Source organism: Notolabrus celidotus, chromosome 7 (assembly GCF_009762535.1).
Source record: "Notolabrus celidotus isolate fNotCel1 chromosome 7, fNotCel1.pri, whole genome shotgun sequence".
Taxonomy (NCBI): domain Eukaryota; kingdom Metazoa; phylum Chordata; class Actinopteri; order Labriformes; family Labridae; genus Notolabrus; species Notolabrus celidotus.
Window position 1 is genome coordinate 4,615,811 of NC_048278.1, and position 13,641 is coordinate 4,629,451.

Genomic DNA, 13,641 nt, shown 5'->3' on the forward strand with positions numbered 1-13,641 from the left:
CTCACGGCCTCTCATTTATCTCACGTCACATTTAGAAAGACGTCACGTCCTGCAAGTAAGAGACACCTTAGGGCAGGGGTTCCGAAAGTGTGAACCCTGGGGGGTCGCAAGAAACAAATAGGGGGTCGTGAGATGTCTTCCAGAATGTTTTTTTTTTTATTATCTAAAAATATTACATTTATTAGGGATGCATCGAAAATTCGGCCAAAAAGAGCATTTTAATTTTTGTCAGAAAGACTTTTATAACCGAAACAACACGGCCAAAGACGCAAGCATAAAACCACGGCCAGTACGTGCTTGTCTGGATAAGGGCCAACATGTCTGCATCCGTTCTTCCTTTAACTGCAGCACTAAAGCGTCTTCTAAGCAAAGAGGTTGAGACGGACCACGGAGTGAAAACAATGAAAAGTACACTCTTAGAGTCTGTCAGCACACGTTTCACTGAGATGTCCTCGGATCCTCAGCACTTCATCGAGACTGGACTCCGTGTTATAAAGATCATTGGATGTGGGAATGAAGCAGCAAGTGCGAGAAATGATCCACGCTGCAATGGATTTGGAGAACCCGCTTGGAGACAGAGCGCAGAGAAAAGGACTGGTCTCTCTGAACCAGATGAGGGGCATGCACCCTCGTTGTCTGACATGTTCAATGAGATCCTTGATTTTAGTGAGGTTAGTACACAGTCAGAGCCAGAAATGCAATGGTACTAAAAATAGGCATAATCATTTATTTCGGTGTTTCGGTTTTCAGCCTTGGTTTCCTCGTTTTCGGTTTCGGCCAAGAATTTTAATTTTGGTGCATCCCTACATTTTACCCATTCTAGTAAAAAATATCAACAAAAATAGTAGCTAAACTTGAAATAAAACCTTGAAAATAGAAAATGTAATGAGTTTTCTGCCTTTCTTGTTGTCAGATGATTCCTCAGTTTAGGGTTAGTGAACAGTTAATGATCAAAGCATCAGTAGCAGCAGGTTAATTCATAAAGGCACAGGAAACACAGACACATGCTCATATAGGTAGGGTCATTTTCTGCAGACCAGCTAAATGAAGACATATTAAATCACTTTGAGGGACAGTGGGGGTTGCGAATCTTTGGCACCTATATTTTGGGGGTTGCGGGCTGAAAAGTTTGGGAACCCCTGTTGTAGAGGATACATCTGAGTCATGAGTTCACGTTTTAGTCTCTAAGACTTTAAGGTAACTCTTGTTGTTTGGCTTTTAATGGATGGCTGAGTCAAGATCAATGTAGAGAAAGTACAACAATCACCTGACGTTAGTGTCGTAGGGCTACACAGGTCCTGGTTTGACCTTGTGTCCATTTCCAGGGTTGGACCAGAAGATCTCCAGGTCAGGTAAGAGAATCCTTCACCAACATGTTAAAGTCTGAACAGGGACACGGTCCATGAGTGTTTTACTTTCAGGACCAACTGATCATCTCCTTTCAGAGCAGCTGATCCTGATGAAGAACTTTAACTCTCTCCCTGAACCACAAAGTAAATCTTCACTCTGAATGAACTGATGGAACAGAGACGTGTTCATGATGAGACTCTGCATGTTATCAGTGATCACAAAAACATGTTATTATGTTAGCTTCATCACAGGTTGTTCCTGAGACTGTATTAAGAGTTAATCTGATATTCCAGCTTTGTTTATTTCAGTGTGAGATTATTTTTCACATGAAAATGACTCTGCAGTGAATTTAATCTAAAGTTAGACGCAGACCGCTCCTTTATTAAAGTAAAGTTTATTTCGTGTAGCACCTTCACAGAGCATCGTCACAGAGTATTAATACACAGACAAAATATTAAAATGTAGATTAAATCACAAAAATGATAGACAGTAATAACATCAGAATATAAGATGAGACATTCAAACATCACGTGAAGAAGATTGTTCCAGAGAGTTGGATCCACGAGGAGCAGAGACCCTGATCAGAGGAGCTGAGGGGTCTACAGCGAAGCAGACATAAACCAGGATCATGGACAGATTTCTACGTTAACATGAAGATCTTGAATCTGATTGGCCGCCGATGTAAGAAGAATAAAACTGGAGTTCTTTCTGGACCTGGTTCAGTCCTGCAGCAGCGCTTGGATCGTCTGCAGGCGCCTGAGAAGGAGCTGAAGAGGTTTTACAATGATGGAGCTGTGAAGAAGTGAGCGCATGAAGCAGCGTCTCTGACTTTGGTGTTTCAACGGGTCAGACACATTCACTGTGCTTTCATGATCAATATTCAAAGAATGATTGTTATTATTATTCAGGGACATTTCTCCTCCAGACATCTCAACATGATGTTAAAGCAGCTTCATCCTCAAAAAACAAACACGTGAAACAAAGAAGAGCAAAAATAAGAACACAGAGGAACATTTAAAGAAAGCGTCTCAGTGAGAGACGACACGCGGCGTGCACGCCTTCAGCCCTCCTGATGAACGTCAACCTCATTGGCTGCTGATTGGTCGAGTTGGAGGGGTGCTGGCATCGAGGGGGGGACTGTCGGAGGACTCTCCAGGTCCGAGGCTCGTACCATCATGACCACAGACTTGATGGAGTACGACCAGCCGTGCCAGGTGTACCACACCACTCCATCATCCGCCATGGCTTTGTACGGCCCGTCATGGTAATGACCGTTCAGGTTACCCGAGTCACACCTGAGAGCACAGAGGCAGAGAACCAAGACGTTAGTTTAGACCTCACAGTCCAGCTCTTCACGTCATCTATGATGAACATAAACAGACACATGCAATACATTCAGACTCCACCAGGGGGCAGAGGAGCCACGCAGCTAGGACACACACCTGGTTCAGGAACATAAAGGACGTTTGTCCTTGACACTGTAACTTCAAAGTGCTCTGCTCATGGTGGATTAAGACTGAGTCCTGTCTGTGGGATGGGATTGGATCTGATCCGGTCTTGATGTTGGCTCTTTGTTAATAATAGAACATAGAGTACGGTCTAGACCTGCTCTGTTTGGAACAAGGTTATTATAGTTTTGCACTTTTCATTAGTTTTTATTTTTATTTCGTTTTGACTTTTTGTTTTCAATTTCAGTTTAGTTTTAATTAGTTTTTGAAGCGGGTTTGCTAGTTTAGTTTAGTTTCTATTTTTTGAAAATGCTTAGTTTTAGTTTAGTTTTTATTAGTTTCAGTATTAGTTTTAGTCTTTTTTGCCTGTGTGCCTGGCCGGGGGTTAGCTTCTGTTTCAGGGTAAGGGGCCTGGCCGCTCTCTCTTGCCTTGACAAGGTATGCTAGGTTAGCCGTCTTGTGTGAGCTTTTCAAATGGACTTTAAGATTAGTGGGATTTTCCCCCTTGAGAAACATATTTTCAACATATTTTATCACCTTCCATTGCAAGGCACTTACTCCTATCAGAGACAGTCATATTCAAAGTAATCCCAAATGGGGCTCTGCCGCTTTCTCCTGACTTTCGCTGCCATTAACGCTCTGCAGGCAAAGTGTGGAGGCGTGCCTGCTTGTGCGAATGAGCCAAATGAAGTGAAACTGGCAGAAAACAAACAAAAAATTCATATCCTAAAAAATAGGGAATACTGGTGGATACTCTGTAGGATAGTACTCTCCCTGGGGTGTCGATCAGAACACACTGGACAGGAGACAGGAGGGAGCTTTAACCGTTTAGTGAATATTCTCCTTACAGCACAACAGTTCAGCAGACCCAATGAGGCCACAGAGGCCAACACATCAAATAAATACACAAACATAAGGGTGATGGTCACAATATGGACACTTAGGCTAGCATTACTGACCCTCTATAGTGTTAAATAATATGGTGACTCACTGATACATCCTTAACAATAAAATAAGCAATAAACAATAAACAATAATCATTGATACAGAGATAATGATTCAGATGCTACCACTACAAGTATACTAATAATCATATCACTCTAATACCACTGCCACCAATTAACCATTAACACTTATAATGATAAATGAACAGAACAGGATCATATGGGTGATTCATAATATGAGATGACGCATGCACTCATGGCGTCTATTTTCTCTCTCGGGAGTTTTAACACACGTGAATGCCTATGGACAGGAAAAGTCAGTTCTCCGTCTCATTATACTTACTTGTTGGGCATTCACACACACTGGAACGGTTATAAACAGGGCAGGTAGTCGGAGCGAGAGAGTTCGTCTCAATTTAATCCCCCTGCAGTTCTGCCTCGCTGTGAGTGCGCGCGCCCGTCAGCTGCAGGCTCCGTTCGGCGCGCTCCCGCGCAGATGCAGAGAGCAGAGAGCAGAGCAGAGACGTCCACCCGATCAGTCTCTGACTTTATTACATATCCACTCAAAATACTGAGTTTAAGACGAAAACTAAAGACATTTTCTCTATCATTTTAGTTTATTTTAGTTAGTTTTGTAAACTCACGATACAGTTTCAGTTAGTTTTCGTTTTTTTTGTGAAGCCTCGTTTTTATTTTTATTTCAGTTAACGAAAATGTTTTTTCACCTCTCGTTTTCGTTATTTCGTTAGTTTTCGTTAACTATAATAACCTTGGTTTGGAAAGAGTCTGAGGTTGATTGATTGATTGATTGATTGATTGATTGATTGATTGATTGATTGATTGATTGATTGATTGATTGATTGATTGATTGATTGACCTCCTGCTTCAGGTGTTGATGGTGGTTCTGTAAAGTCTGGTCTGAGTCCGTTACCTGCTGAACCACCAGCCCGACTTGCTGTGTCTGATACACTTGGCGTCCTCGTCCTTGTCCTCGCCCTCGCCCTCGCCCTCGCCCTCGCCCTCACTCGCAGCATCGCTTAGGTGGTCGTAGGTGCTGAATTTGATCCCGTCTGACTCCGAGTCTGGACCGGACCACTGCGGCCCAGCAGGCGGGGGGGTGCTGCTGTCAGAGAAGGCGTTTCCTGCATTCCCATTGAAATCTCCCAGATGTAACTGGTACTGGTCCTTCAGGGGGGGAGAGGAGGGAAAGCATTAAACTCTGAGAAGAGCTATAGAGGTCATTTTTCATAGTTTTCTCCTTTAAATGATTGTTTTACATCAAAACAGGAAGTGACAGACCTCGCTCACGTGTCAGAGGAAAGAACTAAAGATATCACGACAGATTAACTCCACATCAGTCCCCTGGTTATGTCTCTGTTTCCTCTGAACGACTATATCTGTATCCAAAGACTCTTTAAATCATTCATACTCGACTGTCTTCGTCTTTGATTTTAAACTTACAAACACCAGAGACTCACGGAGCTGAGGAGGTCCTTACAGAGCAGCGTCACTACAAGACGAGGATGGGAATTATTGAGGAATGACAGGAGGAAAAGAAAGGGAGTGACGAGAACACGGAGCCAGATGTCCTTGAAGTCTTTCCCACACAGAAGACTAAACAAGACTGATGCTGTTTTGAGAAATGAAGAGAGGGTGAGAATAAAGACAGAGAGACGTGATGTAGAGGAGAGACGGAGAGAGAGACGGACGGAGAGAGAGACTGAGGGGTGTATCAGCTGTTTTCACAGGACAGAAGAAGAGAGCAGGGAACTAAAGGTAGAGATGCCAACACCAGTGGGACTCATGTCTTCTTTAAAGCCTCAGGGAACGTAAATGGAATATTTAAAATTCATATTGAATATCAAAATGTAATGTGTAATCAAGCTTCAACAATAATCTGAGTGAAAATAAACATCCACAACTCTGAAAAAACTCTTATTTTACAGGTCAGAGCATTTCTCAGGACAAGAAAGCAGCTTCCCGTCCCTCGAACACTGTGGTGGGAGGGGGCGGGATGCAGCCTACATGATTGTCTTTTTAAACACAGTGTCTGTTTTTACCTTCTCAGTGTCCACCTTGAAGTTCTTGTACTCTGCAAAACGCTGATTCCCCTCAAAGTCCTCCATGTCGATGCGCAGGTCGTAGTTTCCTACAAGACAGAGAGTTACACACACAACCACCCTGAAATGTCAGAAAAACACACACAGGTGTACACACACACACACACACACAGTCAGGTGCACACACACACTCAGGTTCACACACCTTGGGAGGTTAAAAAGTGCAGCGCTTCATTGCCCAGCCAGAACTCTCCGCTGGGTGAGAAGAGGTCTCCAAATCCATGCTTGTACTCGGTCCATGCTCTGCAGACACACAGCAATGATTATAGATCACACGCAGCAGGTGAGTGTGTATTTTAATAAACTGACACACACACACCTGTCGAAGCTCTCCTTGCCGTCTTTCCTCCTCTGGAAGACGGTCCATCCTCCTCCGTTGTTCATGTCGCAGAAGACGCTCAGAGCCACGGGAGAGCCATCTGGACGGATCACGTACAGACCGCTTGCAACATTCCCGTCTGCAAACACCTCGGAGCAGTCTGAACACACAGACACACAGGTACACACAGATACACACAGACACACACAGACACAGAGACACACAGACACACAGACACACAGAGACACACAGGTACACACAGATACACACAGACACACAGGTACACACAGATACACACAGACACACACAGACACACAGACACACAGACACACAGAGACACACAGGTACACACAGACACACACAGACACACAGGTACACACAGATACACACAGACACATAGGTACACACAGATACACACAGACACATAGGTACACACAGGTACACACAGACACACAGAGACACAGAGACACAGAGACACACAGGTACACACAGACACACAGACACACAGAGACACAGAGACACAGACACACACAGACACACAGGTACACACAGATACACACAGACACACAGGTACACACAGATACACACAGACACACAGGTACACACAGAGACACACAGGTACACAGAGACACACAGAGACACAGAGACACACAGGTACACACAGGTACACACAGAGACACACAGGTACACAGAGACACACAGAGACACAGAGACACACAGGTACACAGGTTAGAACTGGATCAGGCTTGGACCAGCTCTTAGTTATGCTGCTATAAGCTTAGACTGACACACTGGGATCATGTCTTTCACTCTCTCCTCTCTCTTCCTGTCCCATTAAAGTTACTAACCATAGACCTTTCTGGAGTCCCTGAGCTGCCTTGTCCCGTAGGTTCCTCTGGATCTCTGCTGCTGTGGACGTGCCAGACTCCAGCTGCTACAACTATTACTATCTGTCTCACCACTATCATCTCTCTCTCTCTTCATCTCCCTCTATCCCTCTCTCCAACATGGTAGGTCTCAGCAGATGTGTGTCTAACATGAGTCTGGTCCTGCTGGAGGTTTCTGCCTGTTAAAGGAAGTTTGTCCTTGCCACTGTAACTTGCTAAATGCTGCAAAGTGCTCTGCTCATGGTGGATTAAGATGAGATCAGACTGAGTCCTGTCTGTAAGATGGGACTGGATCTGATCCGGTCTTGATGTTGGGTCTTTGTTAATAATAGAACATAGAGTACGGTCTAGACCTGCTCTGTTTGGAAAGAGTCTGAGGAGAACATTTGTTGGGATTTGACGCTTCATAAATAAAGTTTGATTGATTGATTGATTGATTGATTGATTGATTGATTGATTGATTGATTGATTGATTGATTGATTGAGTGTCATGCGGTCTTGTCCTACCTCTGTTGAGGTTTTCAGGGCCCAGGTGTGAGTTGGGGATGAGCTCCAGCTGCTTGGCCTGGCTGTGGTGCAGCTCCTGGATGTAGTTATGCTGGTCGTTGATGACGTCCCTGAGTCCCTGGATCTCAGCCTCCAGGTGGACCACCTTGTCCTCACAGGGCACAGGAGCCTGGACAGACGGAGAACACATCAGAAACACAGAGACTGGATCTGGACGGGTAGACGTGTTCAGTGCTGGTGTATCGTCTCCGTGAGGACACCTCTCTCTTTTATTTCACATCTGATACCCTCTTTTAAAACAGGACTTCATGGAAACTTTGTTCCTTTGCTTCATAACAATCATACATCTCTGATTAAATATTTTTTAAACACTGCAGATCAAAATGCATGAAACAGAATAAAAGATGATGTCATGCTAAAAACCCGGCAGACACTTTATTACTTTAGGTTTTAGAGTCAAGGTTGAAGACGACAGAGAGATGATGTCACTGTGCTTCAGCTGATCTCTGTGTCCATCCTGCAGAGACGTTTCAAACAAGATCACCAGATGCCAAACTTATACACTACCAGTCAAAAGTTTGGAAACACATTCTCATTCAAGGGTTTGCATTTATTTTAATGATTGTAAACACTGTAGATTAATACTGAAGACATCAAAACTATGAAAGAACATATATGGAATTATTTAATGCTAAAAAAAAGTGTTAAACAAAGCAGAATATGTTTTATATTTAGATTCTGTAAAGTAGCCCCCTTTTTCCTTCATGACAGCTTTGCACACTCTTGGTATTCTCTCAGTCTGCTTCATGAAGTGGTCTCCTGGAATGGTTTCTCTCAGTCTGCTTCATGAAGTGGTCCCCTGGAATGGTTTCTAATGAACATGAGCCTTGTCAAGAGTTCATTTGTAGAATGACTTGCCTTCTTAATGTGTTTGAGACCATCAGTTGTGTTGTTCAGAGGTAGGGTTAGTACACAATGGATAGCTCTATTTGACTACTGTTGTAATCCAGATTATGGCAAAAACAGATTATTTCATAGTTTTGATGTCTTCAGTATTAATCTACAATGTTGAAAATAAATAAAATAAATATAAACCCTTGAATGAGATGGTGTGTCCAAACTTTTGACTGGTAGTGTACATCTTAATACAAATATCTGCACACAGCATGTCTGAAACAAGAAATCTGTCTCTCACTCAGAAGAGTTTTGTCTCTCCACACATCTGGAGACAGCTGATCATGAGACGATGAGATGATTTCAGTCCCCGGTTTGATATATCTATCATAAAGTTTATATTGCAGCAGTTTTCTCCTCACTCCTTGCTTCCTGTTGTTCCTGATACAAAGTAAAATACTCACTTTACCTTAGTGTGCTGCTCACAGACACGAAACACCTGAAGTTAAACTGGAACAGATACATACGCTGCAGGTCCTGGTGAGGGTCATGAACGGTGCAGACTGTACAGACTAGAGCCACAACGACACTTGCACAGTGTTCCAAATTATTATGCAATTTGCATTTTTGTGAGTATTTTAAAAACTATGTTAACAGTTGTTTTCAAATTGGTTAAGAAGTCAAATAGTGAATATATTTCTTCAAATGTGTGATTAAAATGATGCTTTTCAAAGTACATCAACTGAATTTTTGAATGAATGTTGAATCTGCAGAAATGAGTGTGACAAATTATTATGCAAGTTGGTGATAAGAGAATATAACTTATGAAAATCAAAACTCGGCACCGTTTTAAACATTCTGTTGATTGATAATAATATTTACGACAACTGTATTCAAACTTCAACAAAAACAACAGTTTTCTTTACATTTGTATACCCGGAAAGGACCAAGAGGTTCAGGATGGTGTAAAAATGTCCTTCCATGGAAGGAAAGTCAATCAGCTAAAGAGAAGAAGATGCTCGTGTTCATGCACGACAATGCACCGTCACATGCCTCACGTTATTCTCAGGACAGGACGGCATCTCAAAGCTTTAAAGAGGATCGCCGCATGAACTGGCTGGCCTGCTCACCTGGTCTCAACTCGTCTGAGAACTTGTGGTCAATACTGAAGAAGATAATTTACAATAATGGCTGAAATACAGCTCAAAGAGCATCTTTGGAAAGACATACACGGTGCAGCTCACAGAGTCAGCAGAGAAGTCATCAGAAACTAAATCAGTTTACAGTGACCTCTGACCCTCACTGAAAGAAAAGGAGGTTATATTGGACATTAGAGAATCACTTTAGATTTGAAATGTTTTAAAGACTAACAGTTTTATTTTGTACACAAATGTAAAGAAAACTGTTGTTTTTGTTGAAGGTTGAATACAGTTTTTGTAAAGATTATTATTTTCAATCAATAGAACGTTTAAAACGGTGCCTAGTTTTGATTTTTATAAGTTATATGCTCTTATCACCAACTTGCATAATAATTTGGAACACTCATTTCTGCAGATTCTGCATTTATTTAAAAATACAGCCAACGTAATTTGAAAAGCATCATTTTAACCACACAGTTGAAGAAATATATTCACTATCTGACTTCTTAACCAATTTGAAAACGACTGTTGATATACTTTTTAAAATATTCACAGAAATACAACTTGCATAATAATTTGGAACACAGACTCCTTTGACTTAAACAAACACCTGCAGGTTTCTTCAACGAGACGACTTCAGCTCTCTTTGTCCTCTTTCAGATTAAATCAAGTCTTGAGGTTTTAAGAAGCTTTTAAAAACCTCCTTTATGCTTGAGGAGGTTTGGAGGATTTTTAATGAAGCTCAGAGGCTAAAGTGCGAGCCTGCACCCTGCATGTCTCTCCCTGCCCTCCCTACACCTCCAGTCTCTCTTCAGCCGTCCTATCTGATGAATAACAGAAAACAGGACGAATCACTGAAATCACTCAAACGTCACACAGCATCAGTTTCAGCTTCTTTAAGGTGATACAGACGAAGAAGGAAACCACAACTCTCTTGGTTCCAGAGTTAAACCTGCTGCTGTTTTATAAACCAGGTGTAAGATTAGATCCTTTAAGTCCACCTTAAACATGCAAACATGATCTAAAAACCACCTGCATGACACACACATGATGAAGCCTCCTGCCTCTGGTTCATGTGATGAAGTGAGATATCATCAGGAGAGTCTTACCGCCACAGAGACGGCCAGCTGGAGCAGGAGGGTCACCGCTGTCTTTAACGCACCCATGACTGAAGATCTGCAGAGGGACTGAATCCAAGTGGGTCCTGACTGGCTCAGTGTGTGCTCTCCTCTGACTGATGGACGGACTGAATGAATGACTGACCTACAGACGGACTGACTGACTGACTGCGTCTCCTCCCAGTGACTCCTGGATCTGGACCATCTCTGACTCTTTATAAACCAGCCTCCATCTAGTGGCTGGAGAGCACACTCCCTGCAGGTCAGTGGGTTCAGACTGAGACGTAGTCCACAGATCAATAATTAGGGATGCACCGATCCCACTTTTCAGGTCCCGATACCGATATCGATACCTGGGCTTTGGTATCTGCCGATACTGATACTAGCCGACCCGATCCTGGTATTGATTTTGACAATCTCTATTCCTTAATGTGAGGATAGAATCATGTTTTGGCAACTTCAGGCTTTTCTGACTTTGTCGGAACAATTAAGTCCAAAAACCTGTCCGTTTTTTCACACTTTGAATCCATCTATAGAAGGTTTCTTGCTTCTTTGCAGTAGGCTACAGCTCACGTAAACTTCCTCCTTTGGGCTCCCATTATATTTTTCAGCGCGACCGCCATCTGTCAAAATATTAATGCTACATATGTTGCAAGTTTCCGCCGGAGTTGTTAGCAAAAGAAGCGTGACATGCAGCTAATCTGCAGAGTCTCTGTAGTTATCCTCCATCATGCTCCACCGGGCAAAATGCACAGACTGGCCGGCACTGATGACGTAGGAGACGCACATGGCTGTTGTAAACACAGAAAAGCATAGAACTGAGATGAATAGATCTGCCATATGGATCGGCACTATATATCGGCCCCTTGGCACCGATATCCGATCTAGCTTTTTGAGTCCGATCTACCCGATATCCGATACCAGGATCGGATCGGTGCATCCCTATCAATAATCCATAAAATAATCAATAATGTTCATGTCAGGTTGTAGATTATGAAGGATTATTGACAACCCGTGTACGGTCAAAGCTCTGAAGCTCCGACCAGGCTCCTCCTAACCCATTACAAAGTCAGATCACATGAGGTGTTCTCTGCGTCTTCTCCTGTTTGATACAGTTTTAAAGATTACAGTCCTGAGCGGCCGATGAGCGGGGATCACGGAAGTGCTGTAAATACGGGAAACACAATGCCGCCGAGCGGACCAATCACAGGGCTTGCGCTCCGCGTCGATTCTACTGGTAGTTACATTTTGGAGGAGGTGCACGTCAGCTACATGCGTAGGCCTCTGCATAGGCTACGCCGTCGATTCAATGAAGAAGTATAAATCAGCCTTTAGAAATGCACCGCAGAAGTTGTCTCTGTGCTCTTCCTTTACCCACATTCTGAAAGTATATTTAATGAAGTGTATTAAGTTAAGAGTTAATGCACAGTCGACACAGTGTCAGACTAACGACTCTGCTTTGAGCTGGTAGGTTTTGAGCTTTCTTCAGTGACCCTGTAGCTTATTTCAGCTGTGTTTACATTCTGCTCTGAACGTCTTTAAGCCCCGCCTACCTCTCACCCTGCGACATGATTGGCTGTTCAATGCCATCTTCTTCTTCTGTCTAATGTTGGGCAACAACAAGTGTTTAAGGCTCATTAGCGCACCCCTCCATTCTAAGTGGCTGGGGGATGTAATTACATGTTTATTTATATCAAATTTGTATCGAACACTTTTTATAATTATATAGAGAAAAATTAAATCATGATAATTATCGTTACCGAATTATCGTCCAGCAATAATGTAAAGCACTAGATCTTAAAGTTAACTGTTATATTGATTTCTTCAGGTGTCTATCATTTTATTCATCCAAACTGTTGTTAAACATTTTAAACCATGTGAAAGCTGATGTTTTAATATTTTGTATTAGTTAATAAAGAATCAAAGTATAGGCTGGTAGCCTCACAGCAGAGGTGCATGGTGTCTTTGTATTTCAGCACTCTTGCACAGACCTCTCTGACTCTGCTTTCATTGATCAGACCAGATCTACTGAAAGCTGCTTTGTGTTGTTTTTGCTATTGCTGTAAAATGTAAAACTTTTATTTAGTTAACTCTGTAAAAGTTAGAGTCGGAACGAGACAGAAAATAAACTTCACCGAGCGGACCAACCGGAGAAAAATGCGACTCCGGTGGGACTCGAACCCACAACCTTTGAATCACTCCTCATGTGTTTTGCTAGAAGTCCAATGCGCTATCCATTGCGCCACGGAGCCACCTGTTGGACGTGCACGCGCGCGACATTAAAAAACTTCCCCACGCACGTACGTTGGTTAAAGCTAAACTCGGCGATTTTAAGCTAACATGACGGTTTACCGCGTTTAAAGATGTTTAATGTGTTTAATGTGTTTAATGCACCGAGGACAGTCCCGGTACCGGGTCTCTTCTCTTCCCGGGTCCGCTATGACATCATGCTGCAGCCTCTCTGTGTACCCAGACTCATGCTAGCTGCAGCTCGCGCGGCCCTCATATTGACACTCTGCGGCGCGTGACGCTGCTTCCTTCACCTGTCCGCCCGATTGCAGCTCCGGGACATTTCATCAATGAAGGTGTTTGCTGTTAATCTGTAATCTGAAGCGTTTTCTGGAGAGATCTCTGACCTACGATGATGGACGGTGAGCAGCCCTGCAAACATCACCTGTAGGTTCAAAGCGCCAAACGTATCCCTGATGGCACTTCCGGTTAGCCTTCAAAATAAATGTGCAAACGTGTGAATGCGATAACTGTTAAATGTCTCGGTTTCTGCATGTTTTCTACCTTATTGTCCATAATGGATAGAAGAAATGAAGAGAGGCAATATTTGTGGGCATACGGTGAGGATGAATTAGATCGGGCCTGGGTTCGAACCAGCGCCTGTGCTACCATAGCAGTAATAAAGG

At 43.0% G+C, this 13,641-nt stretch overlaps 1 protein-coding gene and 1 non-coding gene across 2 annotated transcripts; both read right to left on the minus strand.

The window, feature by feature from the left end:
• Window positions 1-1,725: 1,725 nt before the first annotated feature.
• On the minus strand, window positions 1,726-13,423 carry LOC117815688 (fibrinogen-like protein 1). The gene is made up of 7 exons (XM_034687560.1): window positions 10,718-13,423; window positions 7,576-7,744; window positions 6,182-6,341; window positions 6,008-6,105; window positions 5,803-5,891; window positions 4,674-4,927; window positions 1,726-2,645 (listed from the first exon to the last, which is right to left on the minus strand). Exons 1-7 carry the CDS (start codon window positions 10,772-10,774, stop codon window positions 2,411-2,413), a joined length of 1,062 nt encoding a protein of 353 aa, XP_034543451.1. The 5' UTR covers window positions 10,775-13,423; the 3' UTR covers window positions 1,726-2,410.
• trnar-ucu lies at window positions 12,887-12,978 on the minus strand. Its single transcript is given in 2 exon segments — window positions 12,887-12,922; window positions 12,942-12,978. It is a non-coding gene; the product is annotated as a tRNA-Arg (tRNA).
• Window positions 13,424-13,641: the final 218 nt, after the last annotated feature.